A 26,890-nucleotide genomic window follows, 5' to 3' on the forward strand; every position below is an offset into this window, starting at 1 on the left:
TGCCAATTTTTTTTTTTTTTTTGTGTGTGTGTACATGGTGCTGGAGATTGAACCCAGGACTTGGTGTATGCGAGCGAGGCAAGCACTCTACCAACTGAGCTATATCCCCAGCCCCCCACCCCAAGTTCTTTTTATATTTGGTGCTGGGCATTGAACTCAGGGGTACTCAACCACTAAGCCACATCCCCAGTCCTATTTTGTATTTTATTTAGAGACAGGGTCTCACTGAGTTGCTTAGTGCCTCGCAGTTGCTGAGGCTGGCTTTGAACTCGAGATCCTCCTGTCTCAGCCTCCCAAGCCACGGGGATTACAGGCATGCGCCACCACGCCCCGCATCGGTTTATTTTTTGAGGCAGGGTCTTACAAAGTTTCTTAGGGTCTCACTAAGTTGCTAAAACTGGTCTTGAACTTGTGATCTTCTCACTTCTCTGAGTCACTGAGATTGCAGGTGCCCAGCTCCACCTTCCCCTCTTGCCAGTCCTCACATTTTCACTTTCTTGGACAGTCGATAATAAGAAGGAACGGGGAGAGTTGGTAGTAGGAGTGGGGGTGCATCCATTATCTCCTTGCTCTCCGAATGCAGTGACTCAAACTCTCTTCTAACTAGAGGGTCTTGAACTGAAATCCCCCAAGGAGAAGGAATGAGCTGGAAAGGTATAGGTTTAGGCCTCTCCTTCCATCCTTTAGTACAAAGGGAGCTCTGTCCAGAAACCTGAGTGCAGAAACAGAAGCAGGGCTCTGGATTTACAAAATAAAGTGTTTGTTTATTATGAAATTAGAGATGGAGGCCCCTCCCCTTCCTCCTTCTTTCCCCTTCCCCAGCTGCCTCCTCCTTTACTCCCCCTCTCCCTGGGGCCTGGAAAGCACACAAGACAATGCCCAGAGCTGGGATGCCCAGGGCAGGCTGACAGCTGGGCAGAGCTCCAGGGAGGCGGCCACGTGGGGGCTGGAGCTCTCCCCCTGGGAGGCAGGCTGGCTCCCTCCTTCTGCTGGAGGCCAGTGGAGCCAGGATGAGGCCATGAGTGATGGATGGAACCATGCGGGCAGGTCTGTTAGGACAGGAGCAGCAGTGAGAGGCAGAAATTAGGGAAGGGCTTCTATCCACCCCTGGCCAAGCTGTCTAGAGACACTGACCTGGGGCAGAGCATCCCCTGCAGGAGGGTGGGCAGCAGTGGCTGGAAGTTTCTCTTGCTTTTGGGATGGACGACAGAAAACCAAAACCAAAACCAAAAAAAGCCAGTAACAGGGACTCAGAGAGGGGGGAAGTGTGGGTGGGAGACAGACACAGAGCATATTTGTGGGCAAGAGAGACAGTATGTGAGAGCTTTAGAATCACAGAGACAAAACAGTCACAGAGAAAGCGGAATCACAGTGAGAGAACAGAGGTTCAGGGTCAGAGCCATAAAACCCAGACCAGGACAAAGGGAAAGTGGCACTGACAGAGATCCCTGGAGAGAGATCCCTCCAAGTGGGAGGTAAGGGCAAGGGAGCCCTGGGGAAGGAAGGAGGGACACAGGGACGGGAGGAAGCCTGAGGCTCTGGCTGCTGCGGCCTGCCTGGACCCTGTGGGGCTCACTCAGAGGACCTGTACTGGCTGCCCCACCGCGGCGGGCAGGGCCAGGGCCGGCTCTCAGGGGGCTGGGGGCTCTTTGGCCCCATATAGCTCGGCCAGGGTGCGGAAGAGCGGACCCCAGTCATCCACGGGCTCCGCGGGGCCAGGGGTGCCACCGGCCTCACTGCCAGAGCCCAGGGAGCTGAGGGAGCCGCAGGAGGAGCCCCGGCCCTCATAGCCATACACCTGCACCGAGTCGTAGGGGGGCACGCTGGGGTCCTCGTCTGCCTCACGCAGCCGCAATGCAAGCAGTTGGGCCACGTCAGCAGGACCCGGTGGTTGGGGCTGGCGCGGAGCCCGGGCCCGGGGCAGCACGTCGCGACGCACTGGTGGGCCAGGAGCTGGTGGGGCAGCCCCATCAGGGTTCTGCAGAGCCGTGATGTCAAAGGCTTCCGTGTCCTCCTCGCCGCCCCCCTCGTCGTCATAGGTGATGATGTTCTCGCGGACGTCCTCCTCCTCAAGTACCATTAGTGCTTCTTGCTTCTGCCGCCGCAGGGCCACGAAGAGCACCACTAGGGCTGCAGGAGAATGCACACAGGCCTCTGAGCCAACAGCAGGAACAGAGCAGCATTTCCATGCTAAACATAGATAGGTCAGGTGGAAGAGAAGGGACAGTGGCCTAGGGATCGCAAATCCTAGGTTTGACGTCTGATGATCTTTGCTTTGAATCCTGACTTCACTTCTCACTTGCAGTGTTACCATGGGAAGTCACTTAACTCTTCTGAATCTCTTTGACCCTTGGTTTACTTATGTGGAAAACAGAAAACTGCCAGGTATGGTGCATGTCTGTAATCCCAGCTACTCCGGGGCTGAAGCAGAAGGATTTTAAGTTAGAAGTCTGCCTCAGCAACTTAGTGAGACCCTCAGGAACTTAGTGAGACCCTATCTCAAAAATAAAAAAACAAAAGGACTGAGGATGTAGCTCAATGGAATACTACTCCTGGGTTTAATCCCCAGCACCAAGAAATAAATGAACAAACAAAAACTCCAGAAAATCTATTTACCTTTTAGGGTTATTGAAAAGATAAAAATTAAGTATCACTAGTGATGTGCCCAGCACCACACTTGGCACAGAGTAAGAGCTCAGTAAATAATTCTTATGGTTTGTTACTGTCATTATGGATTGGCAGATGGGGACATGAAGATAGAACTTTTCTCTTGGATACATTAGGTAGTGGGAAAATCCTGGCATTAGGGGTCAATTAAAGCCTATGTCCAGGGAGCTGTTTCCTCTCCATTCCCCTTCAGGCCAGGATCTATGGCCCACAGTGGCCTGACTCACCAAGCAGGGTGCCCACACAGGTGACGATGGCAAGCAGGGCGCCAGTGCTGAGCCCAGTAGGTGAGAGCTGAGCCTCAGGCCGGCAGGAAGCCACGGAGCCATCAGGCCGGCAGCGGCACACACTGACAGTCACCGTGGCAGTGCTGCTCAGTGCTGGCTGCCCCCAATCCCGCAGTTCTATGGGAACCAGGTAGGGGGCCTGGCGGGGTGGAGCAGGGCGGGAGGGCAGCAGCAGGCTGGCGGAGCCATCTGTGGGAAAGGGAAGGTGTTGGGGCACCTTGTGGGACATCTTCCTGGTAGGATTAGTCCAGCCCTTAAAGCCAGCTTCCCATGGGAAGGTTTGCAAAGAGCAAATGAGTATAAACCTACCTTCTGTTGGGTGGAAGGCCTGACAGGGGCAGGGGTCAGGCAGGCTGGGCTGGGGTGGTAGAGGAGGAGAGGAGGGAGAGTCAGGCATGGGCATGGTTATGGCTGCAGGAGGCCACCCACCTCGGTTGTCCTGGATAGTAAAGTTGGCATCAGGGCCCAGAGGACCTTGAAGGGAGACTCGGCTACTGTTGCCGACTTCATCTCTGTCCAGGGCCCGGATAACCTGAATCAACTGGGTGGAAGAAAAACGGCCTTGAATGGAGTGCTGCTTGAGAGACGCCTTGAGAGTCCAACCCACCTGCCTTAGCTGCTCACCTGGCCAGGGGCTGCAGAATCACAAACAAAGGTGTCATAGGGCTCAGCCAGCTGGGGAGCATTGTCATTCTCATCCAGGGTCTGGATGGCCACTTGTACACGGGAGGCCTGTGCAGAGCTATCTGAAGCCAGAACACCAACACATACACACCACATATGCACACATAACAAAGTTTACACATAAACATACATGGTGTGTGGTCATGGATGTCACGTGCAACACACAGCATGCACATTTAATACATGAAATAAGCATGTAATAACGAAGTAGCAGCAAACCACATTGTGAAGCAAGTGGAACAACATTGCCAAGTACATAGAATATTCATGTAGTACCCGAGATAGTTGCAGAACATAAGATATATGTGGTAGAAATACAGTACCCATGATATATGTACACAATAACCCACATGCAGGACACATAGAGCATATGAAAAGTAAGTAGAGGGTGCATACAGATTGTATGCAGATAAGGGTCATGAAATATACAAACACATTCATAACACATATTCAAAATGAATGTTAAAAACAAATACAACATACATGAAGCAGATGTTTGATATACACAGTACATGCAGTGCCACCCCCGCTCACATACCTAGGGCCCAAAGAAAGCATTTTCACGTATAGTGACCACGCATAGCACCAGTGAATGGACACACACACACACACACACACACACATAGACACACATTCCATCAGAGATCTGGGAGGCTATAGTGTAGCAATAAGTATTACTTAGATTTAACCTTGGGGAGGAAGAAGCTTCATGGTCTACAAAGTGCAAAGCCAGGATGGCCTGGCCATTATGGCCAGACTCAGGCCCCCTATTCATCCATCCCCTTCATCAAGTGGCTCCCCGCCATTACTCTACCTTGTTTTCCACTGCTAATGCCATCCAGGAGAGAATGCAGAGGTGCACCTGTCATCTCTCCTAGGCTGAGCCTCCCAATTTCTTTAGTCTTTTCCCTAGGCAGGGGGAGAGCTGGCTGGCCCTGGCCAAAGGGGCTGAGGTCATAGCCTTGGCAGGGGAGGCTGAGTGGACTGCCTGGGATAGAGCCTGGAGACAGGATGGGAAACAGTCCACTCCTTCTCTGTAGGATGGGCCCAGGGATGCTAGCCAGTACTGGGTAGGGGTAGGAGCAGGAATGGCAGGAAGGTGAGAAGACAGCGAGGAGGACACATACATACACAGCTACATATACAGGAAGGCAGGCACAGTCATACGATGTATGTCTACACACACACACACACACACACACACATACACACAGGCCATCCTTACAAGCACAGACATAGCACTGCCAGATAGCACACAGTTGCCTATACAGAAACACAAACTCAGACACATACACTTAAACACACATGAAAGCCAGTATGGTTGAAGAGATAACAGCTCAGACTATAGACCGACTGGGTCAGATGGCTCCACCACTTAATCTTTGTATGACCTTGGGAAGCTACTAAACTTCTCTGCCTGAGTTTCCTCATTTAAATATGGGGAAAAAAGTCATATCTCCCTTATAATGTGTGGTGATGATTAACTAAATTAATCCATTTTTGGTACTTAAAATAGTGCCTGATATACAAAATGTAACAAATCATTATTATCTCTCCACAAACACATGTACACAATACAGTATATACAAACAGCTACTTGCATATAAAACTATATATATCCAATCACACATATGCAGTAATAATAGCAATAAAATTCTAGATACTCGATCATTAACACATTTCCAGTTATATATATATATATATATATATATACACTCACAAATTGTGTGTAGGTGAGTACATGTATTTTTCACACATATGGATTTATAAACATACCTGAGTTCTACCCACACGTACACATACTTATAGCTCTTCACTGACATACACAAACATCTTCATATACAGTCCCAACCTTGATATAGAGTATGAAGACAGTAGAGGCACAAGAAGGAGGTAAGGGACTGTTCACAGAAGGGAGGGAGGATTCCCTGTCTCCCCAGGCCATACTGGGTGCCTGAGGGAGAGGCACAAGAGCCTACCTATGATGCTGGCACTCCTCCCCTACCTTGAGGGCTTCCACCAGGCCTTCTCTGGGAGGGGCTGCTAGTACACTCCTTAGCTGCCAAGGAGGTGCCCAGCCCTTTTCTGGCCCCCAGCTCTAGCCTGAAGCCGAATGTACTGGGTAGACAGATGCACAGGGAAGGAGAGGTAGGGCTCACTGAAGCAAGACCCACTGGCTCTATGCTCTGAATTTGTGCAAGTCAGGTGAAGGGGAACATTTAGGGACAGAAGAATGCTCAGGGAGACCTACTGTGCCCAGCCCAGCCCAGCCCAGCGCAGGAGACAGGAGGCCTGCTTGGAGGTGAGGATCCAGGCTGAGGACCCAGGAACTGGACACACTGGTGAAGGTGTGATGGCGACTGGCCTTCCCCACCCACATGCTCAAGGACAGCCCCTCTGCCAGCAGGATGCTGCCTCCTCAGGGGCCCAGGACTCCTCACCAAGCTCAGTGGCCAGCACAGTGAGGTTGTGCCAGACACAAGTCTCACGGTCCAGGGGTACTGCTGTTCGGATGGTACCATCTTCGGGCTCGATGGAGAAGCAATGCTCTGGATCCGAGTGGGGGAGGATGGAGTATCTGAGGAAGATGGGGCTATGTCGGTGGCTGCTCCCTCCCTTGATTTCCTCCCTCCTGGGCACCTTGTTGGACCTCATAGCTCATCTGGGCAGAGGGCCCAAGATCCTTGAGCAGAGCCTGCCCCCTGCACCCAGAGCCATAATTCATGTTGGAGTCTCCTTAAAAGGCAAATATTCCCAGGAGTTCACCACCATTATACACCTGTCCTAAGTTTCAGGGGGACTCTATTTCGTGAAAGTGGAGAAAGAGATACAGAAAAAGATGAAAGTGGATTATACTACCCGTCTTTCAGATTTCTGGGCTCCATTGTGTGGACACAAAGACTTGTGTTTCAGCCCTGTTTTGCTTTGGACCAGATGTATGGCCTTGGACAGACTGTCTCCTCCTTTTTTTTTTCCCTTCAGGTGCTGGAGATTGAACCCAGGGCCTTGTGCATGTGAGGCAAGCACTCTCCCAACTGAGCTATATCCCCAGCAACTGAGCTATATTCCCAGCAACTGAGCTATATTCCCCAGCTAGATTGTCTGACCTCTCTTTACTTAACTGCAAAATGGGAATAACACCAACATCTCCCTCCCAATGACAGAGATGCTGGCCATGCAGGTGTAAAGAATAGCTTGTTCTCAAGATAGATTAGAATCTCAGCCCTACCACTTATTGTTGGCAAATTGCTTAACCACTTACAGCTGGCCTCTAAAACAACTGGTGATGGTTACACCTACTTAATAGGGCTGATGTGAAAATTAAATGTTATCCAGTGGGTAAAATGTGAAGCACTTAGGGAGGGATCAGTAGAAATCCACTTATCAAATGAGATTATACTTAGCAGGGTGTGGTAGTGCATGGCATTTTCGGGCTTGATAGAGAAGCAATGCTCTGGATCCCAACTACTTGGGAGGCTGAGGCAGGAGGATTGCATGTTCCAGGCCAGCCTCAGCAACTTAGTGAAACACTGTCTCAAAATTAAAAAAAAAAAAATTAAATTAAAAGGACTAGGAATGTGGCTCAGTTATAGACTACCCTTAGGATCAATCCCTAGTTCCACCAAAAAAAAAAAAAAGAAAAAGAAAAAGAAAATTACATTTGCCTGCACTACCACTGGGAGGTGCCACTATAACCTGCCCAGGGATGGGCAGTGGTTAGCCAGGCCCTTCAGCCCTTCCCTGGGACTCAGGTCTGCAGATCAGCAAGGTAGGCCACAGGTGGGACAGTCTTGCTGGGAAGTATGACCTGTGGCAAGGTAAAAGGGGCATATCCTTGGGTGGAAAGAACCCACCTCTGTGCTCCTCTCTGGAGGCCCTGTCCCTCCCCTAGCCCACATCCCAGCTCACCTGATTGGACTGGCTGGGGAGTCTAGGTCAGCTGCTGAGACCTGGCCCACCAGGGTCCCTGGAGACTTGTTCTCCATCACTGCCAGGTGGTAGGCAGCCTGGGTGAAGGCAGGTGGCTCTGGAGCATCTTGCACCGTCACTCTCACTGAAGCCACATCCTTGAAGGGCCCTCGCCGCAGGTAGGCTGGGTCAATGAGTGTGTTGGTGGCCTCTACACGGAATGAGTAAGAGCGGCGGGTCTCAAAGTCTAGGGGCTATGGTGAGATAGAGAGTAAGTGAGGCACATGGAAACCAGGGCAGGTCTAGTGTGAGCTGGAAGAAGGTGGAGTCCCTTCCCTATATGGACCCGGTGCTGACGGAGGTGGTTCTAGGAGGGCTGTGGCCTAATGGTCAGCACATTACATAGTATTGTGACTCTAGGGCTTTCCCCAGATCCACTGAAGACTTATCAAACAATGTGAGTCAGTCATTTTCCCTTTCTAGGCCCCCGGGGCCTCACCCGAAAGATGAGATGGCCATGATCTCTGTGCTCCAACATAAGAGTCCTGAATATGTTCTTGGAGACCAGTTAGAAATGTGCCCAGTGGGTGAGGCAGGAGGAGATGTATTTGAGTCTGCAGGTGGTGCTGGGGATTGAACCCTCGGCCTCACACAGGCTATGATAAGTGCCCTAGCACTAAGCTACCCATCCAGCAGAGTCTGCATGTGTTAATAATCAGGAGGCTAACCTTGCGGACAGTGAGGAGCCCATCTCGACCCTGGGCATCTGTGCTGATGCTAAAGGCCTCTGACCCTTCCCCATCCAGGATGCTGTATGCCATGAGAGCATTATCCCCCAGATCTGGGTCCTGGGCCTGCAGCCGGCCCACCAAGGTGCCAGGCCCAGCTGTCTCCACCACGGAAAACTGGTACAGGCCTGGGGAGGATGGAGGGAGACACATTCTTAGAGTCAGCCCTCTTCCCTAACCCCAGCACTTCCTTCTCCCAGGGTGTGGGCTGGGGTCAGGGTAAGGACGGATGGTTTCTTTAGAGGCTGTAGGGGTGGGGTGGTCAAGGGACAGCTCAAGCACAGTATTGCCCCCTTACTCTGAGGGAACTTGGGGGGGTTGTCGTTGACATCGCTGAGAGTGACCGTCACTGTAGTGCTGCCTGATAGCCCCCCCATGTGGCCGCCCATGTCCTTGGCCTGGATCACTACTAAGAACTCCTCCTGGGTCTCCCGGTCCATGTTGGGGATCGCTGTACGCACCACTCCTAGGGAGAGATACTAGGTCAGGGGGTGTTTATCCTGGGGACTGCCCACCAGGGTCCTGAGCTCCATCCTTACCAGTCTGGGGGTCCACAGAGAAGAAAGGCAGTCCATCTAGCACTGTGTATACCAGCTTGGCACTGTTCCCATAGCTGGGGTCATCAGCATCATGAGCAGTCACCTGGATCACTGATGTCCCTGTGGGGGATCCCAGTACCCCACTCAGCAGCAGTAGGGCCAGATGAGGGGTCCCAGATGTGAGGGAAGCTGAGTTAAAGGAGCTGAATTCTGGGGCAGACAGCAAAGGAGGAAGGAGAGGTGAATGGGCACCTATTGACTGCAAGTGGGGCATTCAGAGTGGGGGTGCTCACCAACATTGGACATCTCAGGTACTGTAGCATGGTAGGGCCCGAGAGGAAACACAGGTGGATTGTCATTGATGTCTTGCACTTTGATGATGAACTCTGATGGGGGCTCCAAGGGCCGATTGGAGGCTCGGTCCACAGCTTGAGCCAGCAGCACGTATTGTGCCTTCTCTTCCCGATCCAGGCTTTTGGTGACATGGATATTGCCTGTGGCCTCGTCAATCACAAATACAGTGCCTGCTCCCTCTCCGGTCAGCAGGTACTTGGTGCGGCCCTCACCCCTGTCAACATCTGAGTGCAGCTGTAGGAGTCAGGGAAAAATAGCAGAGGGCTCCCAGTTCAGGGAAAGAGGGTTAAGTCTAGGTTTGGGTGGAGGGCTGGGAATCCTGAAGGACCAAGGTCATTGCAGAAGTGATAAAGTTGCAGGGCGGGGCCTAAGGGCCTGACAGAGTAGTCAGAGTAGACATGGGAAGGGCTAATCCTTACCTTGCCAATAAGGACGGGCTCTGGACCGGCATATTCCTCAATGACAAAGAACTGGTTCCAGACCCAGCTCCTTCGGGTCCGCAGTAGTGCAGGCCCTGGGCGCCCCCGGGACCCTGCCCAGGCCCGAACTGGGGCTGCCAGACGCCCCATGCAGCCCCAGCCACCCAGCCAGGCCAGTAGGAGCCTCACCAGGCCCCACATTTTTGGATTCCAGCCAGGGCTCTGTTCACTGGCCGGGGGTGCTGAGGCTGGGCTGGGCCAGGTGGCCCATGAGCGGGCTGGGGTGGAGGGGCAGATGCAGTGGGGCTACCCCATGGATCCACACCTGTAGGACAGGTAGCTGCTCAGGGTCAAGGAAACCCTAAACCGTATTCCTCCCCAAAATTCTAAAGACCAGATCTCCAGAGAACCAAGACACCCCAATGCCCAGAACCCAGACTAAGGCAGAGAACAGTTTGCTCCTTCCCTCCACCCAGGCTCTGCCTGTATTCACCTCCAGCCTTCCAAACTGATAAATCTCTGACCAGTCAACTCTGAGTAGAAAAGCTGGGGAGGAAAACAGAAGAGGAGATGTTGGGATGGTTTGGAATCCCGAATCCTGCCCCCATCCTCCCACCTCAGGCATGTAGCCAGGGGACTGGAGGAGAGGGGACTACCAGAGAAAGGGTTTAGAATTAAGGTGTTAGATTCAGAGGTGTGGCCTTAAAGTGTCTATAGGGTCAGGCAGAGAGATGACAAGGAGTGCAGTCTAAGACAGGTCGAGAGCCCATAAAAGTCCCTCCCCTATGGGAAGCCCCCACCTTTCCAGATCCCATCCCTAACCCACAATGCCAGCTGCAGTCCTTTGAAGGGGGATTGGTCTCATGAGGCAGAGTGGAGGCCAGAGCTAGAAGACAGGGGACAAGGTTTCAGGCCAGGCAAAGAGACAGGGGCCAGAGACAGTGTGATTGAGGGCTGGACCCAAGACTCGGGGGTTGTCCAGCAGAGACAGAGACAAGATGAGAGAGACACAGAATGGCAGGTTGGTGGGGGGAGAGGGAGAGATATGGAGAGATGATATCTGAAAAGCAGAGAGAAGTCATAGGTACCCGTCTTGGGAGCTGGTTGGGGTGCAGAGGGGCTTTCAGCATGTGTGCATGGGGGGGAAGGCACTGGTGTTATATCAGGCCTTGGGAACTTCATTCTGGGAGAGGGAACAGCCAGGAACAGAAGAGGTAGGGAGAAGCTGCGGGAAGGGAGCTAGGGAGAGGACCCTTCCCACTGTTCTCTCTCTCCTCTCTCCTCCTGGGGGGCCTCCTCAGGTAGCTGTCGTTTCCGCCCTTCCTCCCCCAGCGCAGACACACACCTGACAGTCCGTTTGCTCCCGAGGGAAGACAGGCCAGAGGGAAGCTGGGGACCAGGGAGGGAAGCGGGACGAGAAAGAGAGAAGGAAGGGTATAGAGGAGTGGGAAATAGGATAGCGGGAAGGGAAGAGCGGAAAGGGAGTCAACAGGGGAGGGAAAGGAGAGCGGGAAAGGGAAAAGAGAAAGGAAAGGGGAGAAAGGTGGAGGAAGGAAAAGGCAAAGAGATGGGAAAAGACGGGACAAGAGGGAGAGAAGATTGGGAGAGGGAACGGGAAGAGACGGCAAACAGGCAGAGAGAAGGAAGGTGAAGAGAAATAGAGAAAAAGAAAGAGGTGCGAGGGAAGCAAGGGAAGAGGCAGAGCGCGGGAGAAGGGAGCCGGCAGTGGGCTCCCAGCCACGGAGCGCACTGCTCTGAAGACACCCGCAGGCAGCTGGCCCCCTGCTGCTCCTCCAAGGATTTCCGACCCCAGGCTCCCGGGCAGGCGCCCTTACCTGACACTATGGAGGGGCCCAGGACGGCGGGAAGCGCCCCCGCCCGTTCCCGTCGTCGGCTCTCGGGGGCGCAGCCCCAAGCAGATCCTAGCGGGCGCCGCGGCTCCGCTGCAGGTCTGAGCGGCCCCGGCGAGAACAAGGGAGCGAGACGGAGGGGGCGGGGGAAGGAGGCTCCGCCTGCGGAGGAGCGAGGCGGCTCCGCGCCGCGCGGGAGAGGAGAGCCCAGCCTCCGACCCTCCCCGGCCAGCCGGGCCCGCGCGGCGGGGGCGGGGGCGGCGCCTCGCGCTCGCCCCCTCGGCGCTCCCAGGCGCATACAGATGCGGCGCCCCTCCGGGACCCGGCCCGCAGCGTCCGGCAGGGCACTCGGAAAGGAGGACAACATCCAGGCCACAGCGCCAGGCCATTTCCGAAGATCCGTCAGGGAGGGTGAAACAGCGAGCGCCAGGCTGCACGTCGCCCGCAGCAGGGCAAAGAGCGAGCGCGCGGTGAGGCGGAGAATTAGGAGCCCACTGCGGAGACCAGGCTCCTCGCTCCCGGACCGGCTTTTGGGACCGGTGTAGCTGCAGGACGACAGCATCTTGGGATGTTTGCACTTCAGAACACCGTAGCGCGTCGACTGGGGTGCGCTGAAGAATGGCAGGAGGGTCCAGGAAGCCTATGAGTCGGGTCCAGGGAAGGGGTCAGGGATGCAGGCACGACATCAGCGGGAGGGCGGAGGTGGGCAGTGGAACCTTTTTGGGAAGCTCATTTGCAAGACCTACAGAGTGTGGGACTACCGCCCCCTGGTGGCAGTTGTAGGAAGCACCTCGAAGATGGTGACCGAATGCCCAATACAGGACCAGGAAGCGGGAAGCTGGCCATTCTAGGCCTGCTGCAACGGAAATGGGGTGTTTCATTCCCCTGGGGTTCCCCCTCCCCCAAAGTGAGCAAGACCCACAGCAAGAATGAAAAACTGTGGGAAGTCCCTGCTTCATGAAACAGGAGTTGGCTGGAGTGCACGGAATCTCAGTCGTGACTGCTCCGTGCAATAGCCATTCTCTTCAATTTGGCTTCTCACCCAAACCCTTTTCAACAAAAGCCACACACATACTTGTTAAAACTAAGTCAGATTTTTATTTTTTTCCATAGACCACATCATTTAATAATAAAAAAAATAAAAATAAAAATTGAACGAAAGGAAAAGGTGGATATAAAGTGGAACCAGTGGGCAAGAGGCAAAGGCTGCAGGACAGAAGAGACTGGGAACTGCAGGGGCCCGGGGACTCAGGAAGAGATGCTGATTCAGCTCATAGGTGACCCAGTCCTGGCCCCGGCTGTTCCCAAGAGGAGGCTGTGAGTACCCAAGGAAGGTGGTGAGTAGGACAGAGGGAAAAATCAAAGAGGTTTGGGGGACTTGGTTGTTCCCCACCTCTGGCCAACCACCTCCCTCCATAACCTGGCTCTTCCCCCTCACAGACTTAATGGAAAAATGAGAGGGAAGGGAGGGCTAAGCCCCAACAGATAGGTTAAGGAGAGTGTATGAGGGGGAAAGATGGCCACTGCTCCATTTGGTTATGTGGGGACAGGTGGCAGTCATACTTCAGCACTGGGCAAATGGTGTGAAAAACCCTTGGTTACAGGGTGGTGGTGATTGTACCTATCCCTCTGTGGCCTTCAACCCCCTGGGGCAGAGTGGCTGGTACCTGCAGCTCTCTAGTGTTTTCCCAGCTAGCGACGCCCACCCCTGTCACGAACAGGTGTGCTCCGACTTCGGCTTCTGCTGTGGCGCTTGGTGTCTCTGCGATCCCTCTCCCTGCCTCGTTCCCGGTCCCTTTCTCTATCCCGATCTCGGTCCCCCCTGTCCCTCTCCCTGTCCCTGTCTCTCTCCCTGTCCCTCTCTCGGCTATGCTCTCGACGTTTCTCCCTCTCTAGCTGTCGGTTCCGTTCCCGCTCAGCTTCCTTCTCACGCTCCTTCTGTTCTTCTTCTTCTTGTTCCTTTCGCCGCTTTTCCCGTTCCTTGGCGCGTTCAGCCCGCTCTGCCTCCTTCTGAACAATCTGTAGCCAGAAGGGTAGAGAGGAGGCATTGCAGCCCTGCTTGCCTTGGTCCTACTCTGTCCATCTTGCGTGGATCCCTCACTCTTAGCTCAAGGTCACTGTAAGCTTTGCTAAGCAGGAAGGGGGGGGAAGGGACTTCACAATTGGACCCATCTTTCTCAGGAGCCTCTTTTTCAACTTCCATATGCTGATAAGCATTGGTGATATCCATGCCCAACCTGTTATTTCCCTAGCTTCCATCACCCTAGATGTAAACAAATCTCTTCTCTTGAGTTTTAAGCCTGAAATTCTCAAAAGGCCCATCACTATTAAAAAGCAATAATCACCCCCCCAAAAAAAACAAAAAACAAAACAAAAAAACCCACAAAGAAATGGATGACTTTATAACAGATTTCTTAGCCAGGCCTGTAATCCCAGCTACAGTTCAAGGCCAGTTCTGGCAACTTGGTGAAGCCCTGTCTCAAAATAAAATATAGCTCAATAGTACAATAATCCTGGGTTCAAGCCCCAGTTCTGCAAACAAATATAAACCAGCTTCTCAGATGCCTACAAACCTCAGTTCCTGTCTGTGATCATCTTCACTCAGGTTTGGTTTATTTATTTATCTGGCAGTGCTGGAGATGGAACCCAGGACTTCAAACATTCTAAGCAAGCACTCTACCACTGTGCTGCATCTCCAGCCTTCAGGTTTGTTTCTTCTTTGGCATACTCATCCAATTGTTTCCTTTTTTTGTTTGCTTTGGGGAATAAGCCCAGGGGTGCTTTACTACTGAGCCACATCTCTAGTCCTTTTTATTTTTTGAGAAAGGGTCTTGCTAAATTGATGAGGCTGGCTTTGAACTTGCAATCCTCCTGCCTCAGCCTCCTGAGTCACTGTCTTCCCTTATTATCCTAAGCCAATATCTGGGCCTATTCACTTTGAGCCATGTGAATATCCTCTCCCACTGACCTCAAGTCTTGCAACTGTGAGCATGAAGCAGAGTACTCACCTGGCTGTCAGTAAGTGGGAGCCAATAGATGCAGGGAGCTGCCTTAGTCTTACGAAAAAGATCGTCTAGCAGCTTGGCAGGTGGCTCCTCCTGGGCTTTCTCTGAGGTATAAGAATATGAATCACATGATGCACATGACCCTGACCCATCTCCCCTTTGGGTCTCTGTCCCACCATCTAGGGGACACATATGCCCCCACAACTAAATACCTTTCTTCTCACTTTTCTTCTCTTTAGACTTTGCACGTTCCTTGCGGCGGCGATCACGGGACCGTGATCGGGAACGGGGACCTTCTCGAACTTTATCACGATCCCATTCCCGCTCTGATCGAGTTCGTTCTCGTCGCTCCATTTCCCGTTCCCGTTCTGCCCACTGTTCCCTCACTGCCCGTTCTTGCTCCCGCTGTTCTGCCCGTGGGTGCTGTGGTGGCTGGACTGGGGGTGGGGGTGGAGGGTGAAGAGGCCGGGGTACCCCCTGTTCCTCAGTCTTAGTTTCAGAGGGACGGTCCACCAAGAGGCCCCGGTGGTAGTCCAGCTGTGGGCAGAGGAGGAACAAGTACAGTCAGTTTGGAGACACTATCACTCCCATTAAAGAGACCTAGGAGTACAGGCACTTTGAGGAGCTCTAGTTCAACTAAGGGAACTAAGTAGGCAGGGAGAAGAGGGATGAATAATCTCAGTGACTACAGATTTGGTCAGTATCTCAGCTGGAATGTAGTAGAAAATGGTTTCCCCTGTCTCCCCTTCTTCCTCTCCTTAAGTTTCTTACCTCATCTTGTTCAGCATAGTCAGCACAAAGGAATTTGGGATTGGACTGGGGCCATTTGACCCCATGCAGAGCTGTGCGGGTGGCAACGGCTTCCTCTACTGTTGAGTACTATAGAGGGAGAAGGCAGAGAGTCATGGTATAACTTCAATCTTCTCACTTGCCACAATGCCCTTAAGCCTGACCACACTGGTCACAAAAGGAAATATACACCACAACCTATAGAATCAGTTTCTTCCCCTCACCGTTACAAAGCAATGAGATTTGATCTTGTCAATCCAGAAGGCCTCTTCTACTAAGGTTCCTGTACGTCCCAACAATTCCTTCAGTTGGCCTAAAGTGAAGGGACGAACCTGCCAATGAAAATAGACTTTCAGGGCTGGGAATAAAGCTCAGTGGTAAAGCACTTGCCCCAAAATGCATGAGATCCTCGGTTCAATCACCACTACTGCAAAAAAAAAAAAAAAAAAAAAAAAAAAAGGATTTTCAGGGTCTTGGAGAGGGCAAGAACACCCATATATCCAGTCTTAGAAAATGATTAAAAGTATTTATTAAAGGTCAGGAAATGAGTAACTGGCAAATCTTGGTGTTCAACCTCAGATGCATGAGCCCCAAGCTCAAACTCTTTTAACAACTAAAAGTCTGGAATGTGGGCCAGGTATGGTAATACACATTTATAATTCTAACTTGGGAGGCTGGAAATTCAAGGCCAGCATTAGCAACTTGTCTCCAAAAAAATAAATAAAGAGACAAGATTGGGGATTGTAGCTCAAAGGTTCAATCCCCATGTTCAATCCCAATGACTTACCAAATTGGAGATATGGACGATGTTACTGATTTTGCCCCGGGGTGGGGAGGGCACCTGGGCAGTTCGAACTGGGTCATCAATTGTAATGGAAACTCCAGACTTCTGCTGGCTAATGGACCGTCGAGTTAAAGTGTCTCCTAAAGTCACTATCAAAGAGAGCACAAGAATAGCTTTTAGTAGGGAACAATGTTGGCTTACCTCTAAATATTGACTCAAGCAGCCACTCTTCAATCTACATGTGCTGAGCATCCATAATGTACAAGGAACAATGCTAGGCTAATCTCAATGTGAAGATTCAAATATTAAACAGATTCTCGCCAAGCTCAAGTAGCTTTAATATCTAGAAGGAGATGACAAATATGGGGGGGGGGGGGAAACGAACTAAAAGGTAGAAAACATCAAATGCCTACAGAGGTCCAAATGAAGTGCTTCGGGAATCAGTGAACTGCATTGTATTTCATTCACCTTTCTTTACTTCATGTTCCACAGGAGGTGGCAAGGCTACCTCTACTGACACTTGGGGAGGTACAGGGGGTTCTGCTTCAGGCTCCTTTTCTTCTTCCTCTTCTTCTCTCTGCCCATTTTCCTGGCCTTCTGCAGGTACTACCTATAAAGGTACAAGATAACAGAGGGTGTGTCTATCAAAACCATACTAGCACATTCTTTTCAGCCTCTAGTTCTCTGGTGAGACAGTAGTAGAGCCAACCTAGAAGGTTCCTTCTGCCAAGGGGAGATTTTTATTTTCTCTTTTTTGCAGCACTGAGGATTGAACCCAGGAGCCCTCTACCACTGAGCTACATCCCTAGCCCTATAGGGTCTTGATAAGTTGACAAGGCTGGCTTTGAATTTGAGATTCTCCTACCTCAGCCTCCTCAGTAGCTGGGATTACAGGTCTGAGCAACCAAGCCCAACTAAGGGGAGACTTTATTATTTATAGTTATCTCCCACCAGATCCTGAGATTGTTACTACATCAACTTTGTCTTAAGAAAAACTAACATAGGTCAGGCATGGTGGCACATGCCTATAATCCCAGTGGCTTGGGAGGCTGAGGGAGGAGGATCATGAGCTCAAAGCCAGTCTCAGCAACTTAGCAAGACCCTGTCTCTAAAAGAAAAACTAATATAGAAGTAGGCAATTATTTATGGTTAAGGCAAGATAATAAAACATTTAGGCTTTGCAAGCCACATGGTATCTTGCAACTTCTTAACTCTGGTGATACCACACATAAGCAGTCATAGCCAAGAGTAAATGAGCTGGTGTGGTTGTGTTCAATAAAAATTATTCACAGAAGGCAGCGGACTGGATTTGATACTCTGACCAATTAACCCAATACTTTAGAGTTCTTTTCCAAGATTTTACCTTAGCTCCTCACCTGCCTGTTCTGTGCCTACTACCCTTCCCCTGATGCTAGAGTGTAGAAGCCTTACCTGAGTGACTGTCCGGCATATTTTCAGCCCCTTGTCATGGGTCCCATCATCACCATTACGCTCTGTCTCATCCTCAGAGATGCGGGAGTCATCAGCATGAAGATCCACAACAGCCTCCTGCCCCGCCAGGGGTTTGATGTCGGGGATGAGGCTCTGGGACACAGATACCCCCCTCCCCGTTACACTGGGCCCATGTCTACTCCCACCTTAACATGTCTTCTCCCACCTTAACATGTCTTGTCCTCCCTTTCCCTGGCTCTTCCCACCTCACCTTGAGTGATTCAGTGGTGATACTGATGGAGGGCTTCTTCTGTGTGGTGGCTGTGCTGGCTCCCCAACGACGTTTCCGACCAGGCTGGCCACCCTCTGTGTCACTGTTTCCAGCTGGTACCCCCTTGGTAGCTGCTGTCCCCAAGAAATAGGACCCAACAGTTAGATGGTCTCAGGCCCTCTGCTGGTTCACACCATAATACCCACAGGTTGCCTTCGACTGGAGTTTTAGTAAAAGGTTAACTTAAGAAATCATATGGCTTCAGAGTGACCAATAAAAGGGCTGGAGTCCCTTTCTGACAGACAAAAACTATAATCTATAAAAGCAAAAAGGGAGAGATAACTAACTAGTTTGTTGAGCAGTTGTTATTTTGGCATTAGGGACTGAACCCACAGGTGCTCTACCACTGACCAACATCACCAATCCTTTTTATTTTAGGGCAGTGTCTAAGTTGCCCAGGCTGACCACAAACTTGTGATCCTCCTGCCTTAGCAGTTTAAGCTTTATTTATTTTTCATCAAATGATAGTTTCTCTCTCTCTCTCTCTTTTTTTGTAATGGGGACTGAACCCAGGAACTCTACCACTGAGCTACACTGCCAGTTTTTTTTTTTAATTTAGCTTTTAGTTGGATACAATATCTTTATTTTACTTGTTTATTTTTATTTGGTGCTAAGGATCGAACCCAGGGCCTCCTATGTACTAGGCGAGCACTCTGCTGCTGAGCCACAACCCCAGTCCCAGCTGTTTTTTATTTTATTTTTGGACTGGGTATTGAACCTGGGGTGAGCTACATCCCCAGTCCCTTTCATCTTTTGATATAGGATCTTGCTAAATTGTTGAGGCTGCCTTGAACTCTAATCCTCCTTCCTTGACCTCCTGCCTTAGTGTAGTTTGAGCTTTTAAATGGTAAGGAAAAACATCTGACGTGGAAGTGGAAGAGAAGACAGTCTAGGTATAGGAATGCATAAAAACCAAAGAGATGTTGGGCATGGTGGTGCATACCTGTAATCCCAGTGACTCAGGAGGCTGAGTCAAGAGGATTGCATGATTGAGACTAGCCTTGGCAACCTAGCAAGACCCTGTCTCAACATAAAAAACAAAACAGGATGGGAATGTAGCTTGGTGGTAATGGTGAGGTTCCCCTGGGTTCAGTCCCTAAAATGGTGGTGGTGGCAGTGGGGGACCAAATGACCACGTCATGTTAAAAATCTAAGCAGAATTTAAAATTAAAATGTGATCTCATACTGTAATTCCCACACTACAGTTTGATATCTAAATTATAAACAAACAACTATTATACCTTTTTTTTGAGGAGGGGGTTTAGGGAGGATTGAACCCAGAAGTACTCTACTACAGGGCTACATTCTCTGCCTTTTTAAAGATAGGTTTTGCTAAATTATTCATACTGGCCTCAAACTTGCTATCCTTCTGCCTCAGCCTCCTGAGCAGCTGATATTAGAGGGGTGCTCCATCACACCCAACTTATTATACTTTTGTAATCTAGAGTTCCACATTGGAAAACTGTTAAGAGCTGGGCATAAGGACAGGTGCCTATAATTCCAGCTACTTGGAAGGAGTCCTGACTGTGAATTTGAGGCCAAACTGGGAAACATGGCAGACCTCATTACAAAAACAAAAAGGCCTCTAAAGCTAGGTGGGAAATGATCTGAGACACAGTGCATCTCATTAAAATATAACTGGAGAAACATGACAAGGACTATCCAAAATTTTAAATTTCAAAATGGAACCCAAAATATGTCAGGTACAGATTTGCTAGGTGAAGGGGCAGAGAAGGGATGACTAAGAATTTCACTGAGAGAGAATGGGACTCCATTTCTCTATGAACACTGATTTGATGGTATTCCTGGCCTTTATCAGGGATTCAGGGCTAGACTTACAGACAACGGAGATCTTCCTCTTGAATGATTTGGGCAGCGAGCTCTGTATAGAGAAGATAAGGGGGAGAAAGAGAAAGAGAGACACCCCACAGAGAGGGGGAAGGAGGTTAAATGGGGCAGTCTTAGCATAGGCTCCAAAGACACACAGAAAGAGACAGAGAAAGATAGAGACACAGAGACAGGGACAGAGACCAAAACAGAAGCGGCAAACGGCAAAAATGAAGCAGAATCAATGCAAGTTAGAGAAAAAAATAAAAACCAAACATCAGCAGGGAGAAGACATCTATTCCATACCAAACCTATGTATTAGCTTTACCAGAAATAAGCTGGAAGAGGAATCAGCAGCTTCCCATACCTTTATAGATGTTGGGCGTGCCCTCTTCCACTATCTCTACAAGTTGAGGACACCAAGCCCAACAAACTGTGCCCAGAACTGGGTCATCTACTCTCCCAGGAACTTCCTTGCTAACCCAAGGAAACAAGGAAAATCAACTTTGGGATGGCAACTTCAGCAGGGCAGTCCTCCTTTTCTCAATCCCCAGCCTGACATCCACTAAAGTGTCAGGCTTTGGAATGCTTGAGGGCAGGCTGTCAGGACTATCTAGGCCCCCACCACAGGAAAGGGGCCACATCAGACTCACTAGACATGAAAGGTCTCTCTAGTAAAGGGAAGTTTGTGTGAAGGACAGGATGTCCCCAGATACATTGTCATTCTTTCCAACCACTGTCTACAGTCTAGGAGAGCCTTAGTGTTTTCTCTCCAATCAGGGATCAAGCCTTAGGGGCTCTGCCAAGGACCAGAAGACAGTTTGGATATGTTTCTCCCCTAAAACACTGAATGGAATAAAGACTACGGACAAAACTAAGGGGGATGGGGAAGGGCAACAGAGATTTTAGGTGCTTATTTCTGGAAAAACTAAGACTACCCTACCACCCTTCTAAAGGGTAGGGCAGAACCCACTTGATGAAATCCCTTTTCCCTAACCACCCCCGGCCCCGTTTGTGTCGTCTAACCAAGTCTCCTTGGTCTCTGTTAAGGGCCAGCCTGACCCTTAGCTGGGCCGCTCTCGATGGGTAAGTTAGTGAGAAAAAAAAAGGTCTTAATTAAAACAGGAAAAACATGAACCAAATAAATAAATCCAACAAAGAAATCAGAAAAATAAGGATAAAGAAAAAAAATCAAAATAAAAAAGATTAAAAAAAAAAAAAAAAGGAAAAGAAGAAGAAAATAAAGAAGAAAATAAACTAGGAATATGACAAATGTTCCAGGTACCATCTCACACCTGGGATCTTCAGTTCAGCCAATCGCACCTCACTGTGTACTGTATCTAGTCAACCGCCGGTCCAATCAGAATGAGCCCTCCCTGCTAGGCGCTGTGCAATTGGTGGGGGGTTGGGTTGGCAAAAAAGGTGGGCGCACGGCGTGGTAGTCAGCACGGCACTGCCAGAGTCCTCCCAGGGGCGCAGGGGGGGCGGGAGGGAAACGTGTGGGGGGACGCTGCCCAGTTTCCATGATGTCAAGACAGTTCACTGGCGGTGGCCAGGCTCAGCGAGGGGTAGAGGGGGGAAAGGGGCAGAGACATCAGTCCTGGCCCAGTAGGGGCATCATCTTGCAGTCCCTGATGAGATGGCCTGTGAGTAGCAGGAATGGTCCTTGCCTTTTATCATGAGAGCAAGCAGGACCCTATGTCCACCAGTGGCAAGCGGCAGCAATACCACCACCCAATACTTGGAATCCAGGTGACGACTCCAGAGTCCCTTTCTCCTCTGCCTGTAACTGGGGAAGGGGTCCTCTCATCGAGTGGGATCATGGAGCCTCTGATGAAGGTAGCCTGGGGTAGTAGGTGAATATCCCCAGGACCTGGTGCACATTCAGCAGCAAGGTCAGAATACTTTTCTTCTGAGTTGTGGGCAGCATCTCCTCAGGGACTCCAGCTGAGACAGTGGTTCCAGTCAGGTAGATGAATGAGCCTCTGCCTCCAGGGATGGAGGAGAAGTTGGAGCAATCAACATGCTGCCCTTCACCATGGACAACAGGGACCAAAGGAAAGTCCATCTGATGAGCAAGTGGTGATACATGGGCTGGGCTGTCATCAGCATTAAATCCCTGGGGCACAAACCCTAGACTTCTCTGCAGGGTTCCTAGTCGTCACAGCTTAAGCCGAGGGCCCCACTCAGTGTTTTACAGCATGGCACTGTGATCACAAACATTGACTCTTTAGGTTGTCTTGGTGCCCTAGATGGGGATCCCAACAGTCTGTAGCAAACAAGGCAACCCACAATCCTTGATAGGGCAAGGGCATGTGGGCAGGCGCCCCAGCACTGGCACAAGCTCTTCTTGGGGTGTCCCAAGTAGGGAGATGATGCAAGTCCACCCCTTTCCAAATGCTTTTTCTCAATACAAGTCTCTCCAGAAACAGTGCTCTTCTTGGCCCCCTGATGTAAGCAAGACAGGGAGGCAAAAGGGGGCCCATCACAGGAGCCCACATACATGCCCCCCTCTGGCCAAGACACCTGGATAGCAGACTTGGCTCTGATTGGGCAGCTCAGTAGCAGCGGGTGGGTCCAGAGGAAGAGGCGGCATCAGCGATTGGCCAGTTGGGCAGGGTTATATTTTACGGGCGGATTACCGTACATGAGGTACTTGGACAAAGTTTTACGGGGAAGAAGGACCTTGTAATAAATAATATTCTGCACATCAAATCACTTTCACCGGCCCCCGCCCCCGCAACACACACCAGAGAAAGGCTACACACACAACAGTCCCTCCCACCCATTATCCCACTCCCAAACCCAGCTAATTATATTATTGTAAGAGCCAAGAAGATTTCGCTGGCTCTGATGGGGGGAGCCCCCTGAATTGGGTGCAGGACACCAGAGAGTATATATGCCAAAAAGGGAGGCCAAGGGGTTATAGATATGAAGAAAGGACCTTCTGGATCAGTCCAAGTGCTAGCTTCTAAGGAGCTACATATCTGTAATGAGACCACTGGGGGGCAGATGAGGAACAAAAATTCCTCAGCATGGCTCATCTGGTGAGAACCACCAAAGCCCACTAGATGGCGTTGACCTCCATCAGGCTTTTAAAAAGGAGGGAAAGCTCAAGGAGTTATCTAGAAGAGCTTGGGAAAATAGCAGGAAAAGCTGTGCCTGGGTCTTAGAAAAAGATTCATTAACAGACTTCCAATTAGCTACAAACTTCCAGGAGTCTGGACTATACTACTTCCCCCACAGGGAAAGGATGAATAAACCCTGTCCCCATCACAAGGGGTCTCCCTTGCTAAACCAGCGAATTCTCCCTTGGCCCTGTCTTGATCCAAGGACCTGCCTCATCCCCTCTTTAAATTATCCCATTTTGTAAGAGGGTTCACCAGAATGGTCTACTCTTTCCCCTAGGATCACTTCAGCCCACCCACCCCAACAGGTGGCTTGGATATTTACCTCTTTCTTCTCCTCATCTTCAGCGCTGACTTCTGGGCGGTCATCGTTACTGATTTGGTCTGCAATAGGCATCGGAGGCTCTGAAACCTCATTTTCAGGTCTGTTTTCACTTGTGTCCATTGTCACTTCCTCCTTCTCCTCACTGACAGGATGGGGGGAGGTTTGGAGGGGAGAGCAGGAAAGAACCAAGGGGAAGAAAGAGCAAGATGTCAGATTTTGGATAATGAAACCCCCATGCCTCATCACTTGGGTAGAACTGGGATGGCCACTTTTCAGATCAGACTAGAAACCTTGCCACCATAGGAAAAGTGGGAAACTTGGGGGGAAAAGCATGGATCCACTGCCTACATGGGCTATTGCTGTGGAGCTAGGACACCACTTATTCTTCCCAGAGTATGCTCACATGAAAGAAAGACTCTCCTGGCTGAAATGGTCCCTCTAAAGTGACTGTGATTTGCCCACAACCCCGTGGCCTCCATATCCCCCTGACTACAGGCACCTTTACCTTGTATGAGAAAGTATGGGGACCTGATTCCTTAAAAACACAAGAAAGAATGGCCATGGCTGTGGCAAATGATCCTATCCTTGTGTTTAATCAACTGCTTAATAAGTAAAGGCCTGCTGACCCACTGGATCTGGAGGCACCAGAACAGGGAAAATGGTGGGGGTGGGGATTGCAGGGGGAATCTAGGGCTAGTTAAGGTTTGAGCTTCAATAAGGATCTTTTCTCATTTAAAAGGAAAAACTAAAACTGCTGAAGAGTACAAAAGCTCAAAGAATCAGGCCACTTTTACCTGCTCAGAGGTGTAGGAACCTTTCTTATATTCATTTGACTTTTACCCAGTTTGTCCCCATTCCCTCATTCCAACTTCCTAGAGATAAAGAGAACAGGCCTCCCAGTAAGGACACACCTCCCCCACAGCATGTAGCTCCCCCAACCAAACACTGAACCCACTCCCCCACTTTTAATCATACAAGTTGGCACCCACTTTAGGCAAAGAATCCCCGAGCTTCAGTTCAGATAAACTATCTTTCCATCTTTGTTTTTTGTCTTCATTTCTAACTTCTATCTTTAATTTTACTCCTTCTAGTACCCAAATATCAAGCCAAAAAAAAAAAAAAAATCCAATTTATATGATCAGGAGCCCAAGCGTCCCCAGGCCGATAACCACCACCAGAAAATTCAGCATTCCCAACAGACTGCTTGACACTCAGAGGTCAGTATAGCTTCCCAAGGGGAGTCAGAGAGGGATGCACAGGTTAGGGGGAGGGGAAGTTGGGCCTGTGCCCCCAGCTAAGAGGCCCCCACAGAAACACGCGATTCAACTACTTGAATCTAGAAAAAAGGCTTATATATATATATTAAAAAAAAAAAGGCCTATTTCCCACACAGTGAGGGCAAGTGGAGCCAATCACAATTCGGGCAGGAAGGACAAAGGGGGAAAGCAGAATGACTGAAAACAAACCAAAATGAAAGATGGAACGAAAGCCATGAGGAAGAGAAGAAAGATGAGGTGAGCCAGAGAGGTGGGGAAAAGGGATACATGGAAATGTGAAGCTCTCACCCTTCTTTGCTTTCTGATAACATGATTTTTTTTCTCCCCCTGGAAGTGCTGTTTATCCCTTTCTGGAATGGAAGAAATAACAAAAACCAAACAAAAAATCCTAAAAAAAAAAAACCAAAAAACCACCTTCCTTGTTCCAAGATCCCACCACCTCCTCCCCAGCCACCCGATCCAGAGAGAGAAAATAGAGATGCAGCAACTGGGGATCCAAAAAATGGTAAATGGAAGGGGAGGTGGTGGTGGTGGTGTGGGGAGGCTAAAATAGATCTGGCTTTTAAGAGATAAGCGTTAAGTCCTCACGGCAAACCCCGAGTTCGGCTGGATTGGTCTCTCTGGAGGAGGAGGAGGAAGAGGGCCAGGCTGCTGGTAGTGGCTGGCTCTATTGTATTGGCGGAGCGGCAGCGATCAGCCGGAGACATGCAGGGGAGCCATCTTGCCACTTACCCAGCAGCCCGTGTGTGCGGATGGGGGAGGGCCCTGCTGCAGCAGGGGAGGGGAAAGAAAAGAGGGAGGGAGCTGAGTGAGCAAGGTTCTTATCCTCTGGCAGGCCACAGGGAGCCGACTGCTGGCTCAAGAGGCCTGGCCTTTTTCCTTCTTTTCTCAGATTACAACAGCTACTGAGGCCTAGACCCAAAGGGCCTGGGGGATAGGGGGAGGTGTGCTTTCCTAGTCTTCCCAGGGGCAAGGAGGGGGCTGGGTGGAGAGGACATAAAGTTACAGCTCCTTGATTGGAAGACTCCAGAGAATAGAAGAAAGGGAAACCAGCAGAGTTGGGAGTGAAAAAAAACGATTAAAGAAGATAGATAAGCATAGTTGAAAAATTATTAAAGATAACCAAAGCCTCCATTCCTTCTACAAATGGAGGGACACGAGCAATATTTTTATGGGCCCACTACCCTCAACCCAGGAAGCAAGCATGGAAGACCAGTCATATGCTTAAGGTGGGGAGGTGGGAATAGAATTGTCACTATCCAATACTATAGTCACTATCCAATCACTGGCAGCTCACCCAGGCAATGACCACGTGTTACTATTCCATCCAGTCTGTTTCCCAGGATAAGGAGGGAGAGAGAGTTCCTTTTCAAAATACCAGGAGAAGGGAGGGTGGGTGTCTCTGAAGAGATGACAGACAACTTTGTTTCACAGAGTCTTTAATAAGGTCACTCTGCCCCAGGATTCCCTGGAGCCAGTTAGGAAAAGGAAAACCGGGGCAATTGGACCTTGCATACCTGAAGCTTGAAGGCTACTTTTTGGAGTAGACTAGACACTGGAAGTGAGAAAGCTGCTACTTGGGACAGGGGAAGGGAATATCAGCTGCGTAGAAAGTGATCAGAAACAAAACAAAAAATATTAATTGTGGGCGTTTTCACCAGACCACATGTTAAAGTGTAAAACAGACCATAAAGATTGAAAAAGCACTCAGCAGATACTCAAAATGCTTATTTGTTGATTGCAAAGGTGCTTTTTTTGTATTTTAAGGACAGCAGAGGTTTAATACCAGGATAAGATTCTGTGAACTTAATCAAAAAGCTCAGGTTTTGTCTGTTTTTTTGCGGTGCTGTAGAATGAACCCAAGGTCTTGTGTATGCTAGGCAAGTCCCCTACCACTGGGCATTTTTAACACCAGAGGTTTTAGCCAGGGGTGAAATTTCTTACTGCTGCTTAAAGTCCTAAACTACATGTTTTAAGTTAAGGATTTTTTTCTTTTTTGGTGCCAGGGATAGAATCTGCAGCCTTGTTCATGCTACATCCCCAGCACACCTCCCCCTATCCCCCAGGCCTTTTTGGTCTAGGCCTCAGTCATGTTTATAATTTTAGAAGTTCCCTTTCAGACAGGTTCAGTGCTGCATGCATGTTATCCCAGTTTATTCCTGAGGCTGAGAGTGGAGAATACCAAGTTCAAGGTCAGGCTCAGTGGCAGAGTACCCCAGGATTTAATCCCTAGTAGTGGGAAAAACAAATAAGCAAAAAGTATTCCCATTCACATATGGTCCTTGTCTGCTCAAAATATAAGAAAGAGAACTCTGGATTAGACTGCTAGGACCTGGCACCATCTTCTTTCAAACTGTGATAGTAGATAGTTTCTGATCCTGTGCATATTTCTTAATCTGTACAGTGTGGTTAACTATACCTGTTTCATGGAACAGTGTAATAAATGTTAGCTCCAGTCTGGCCTGGACAACACCCCAAAGTGCAGAGGTGCACTAC

The 26,890-nt window shown here is 50.0% G+C and overlaps 2 protein-coding genes across 3 annotated transcripts in view; both read right to left on the minus strand.

Annotated features, from left to right (window-relative positions):
* Positions 1 to 788: 788 nt before the first annotated feature.
* Positions 789 to 11,576, minus strand: Cdh24 (cadherin 24). Of its 2 annotated transcripts, XR_011706565.1 has the most exons (14): positions 11,483 to 11,576; positions 10,141 to 10,193; positions 9,648 to 9,972; positions 9,168 to 9,462; positions 8,875 to 8,994; positions 8,634 to 8,801; positions 8,276 to 8,463; positions 7,548 to 7,801; positions 6,080 to 6,216; positions 3,579 to 3,700; positions 3,384 to 3,495; positions 2,895 to 3,143; positions 1,135 to 2,130; positions 789 to 1,049 (listed from the first exon to the last, which is right to left on the minus strand). XR_011706565.1 is itself a non-coding variant. In XM_071607759.1 (13 exons), exons 3-13 carry the CDS (start codon positions 9,846 to 9,848, stop codon positions 1,631 to 1,633), a joined length of 2,346 nt encoding a protein of 781 aa, XP_071463860.1. In that variant the 5' UTR covers positions 9,849 to 9,972; positions 10,141 to 10,193; positions 11,483 to 11,576; the 3' UTR covers positions 789 to 1,630. The 2 variants fall into 2 exon arrangements, 1 of the variants encoding a protein (XP_071463860.1); XM_071607759.1 differs by having other exon boundaries at positions 789 to 2,130.
* Positions 11,577 to 12,572: 996 nt separating this feature from the next.
* Positions 12,573 to 26,890, minus strand: part of Acin1 (apoptotic chromatin condensation inducer 1) — a 35,865-nt gene continuing 21,547 nt past the window's right edge. Inside the window, 11 exon segments of the mRNA XM_071607760.1 lie at positions 12,573 to 13,516; positions 14,506 to 14,606; positions 14,715 to 15,039; positions 15,274 to 15,381; positions 15,516 to 15,623; positions 16,079 to 16,224; positions 16,544 to 16,685; positions 17,507 to 17,659; positions 17,778 to 17,911; positions 19,677 to 19,719; positions 23,118 to 23,259. Of these exon segments, the coding sequence (XP_071463861.1) occupies positions 13,190 to 13,516; positions 14,506 to 14,606; positions 14,715 to 15,039; positions 15,274 to 15,381; positions 15,516 to 15,623; positions 16,079 to 16,224; positions 16,544 to 16,685; positions 17,507 to 17,659; positions 17,778 to 17,911; positions 19,677 to 19,719; positions 23,118 to 23,259 (1,729 nt within the window). The 3' untranslated portion in view covers positions 12,573 to 13,189.

This window comes from Marmota flaviventris, chromosome 2 (genome assembly GCF_047511675.1).
Source record: "Marmota flaviventris isolate mMarFla1 chromosome 2, mMarFla1.hap1, whole genome shotgun sequence".
Classification (NCBI taxonomy): Eukaryota; Metazoa; Chordata; class Mammalia; order Rodentia; family Sciuridae; genus Marmota; species Marmota flaviventris.

What these genes read in the sequence shown, in the direction of transcription:
- Cdh24 (XM_071607759.1), bottom strand. Translation starts at nt 9,848, where the DNA reads ATGTGGGGCCTGGTGAGGCTCCTACTGGCCTGGCTGGGTGGCTGGGGC. An exon ending in TACTATCCAGGACAACCGAG is followed by an intron (nt 3,144 to 3,383) that starts GTGGGTGGCCTC and finishes CCTTTCCCACAG; the next exon opens with ATGGCTCCGCCAGCCTGCTG. An exon ending in CTGTGTGGGCACCCTGCTTG is followed by an intron (nt 2,131 to 2,894) that starts GTGAGTCAGGCC and finishes ATTCTCCTGCAG; the next exon opens with CCCTAGTGGTGCTCTTCGTG.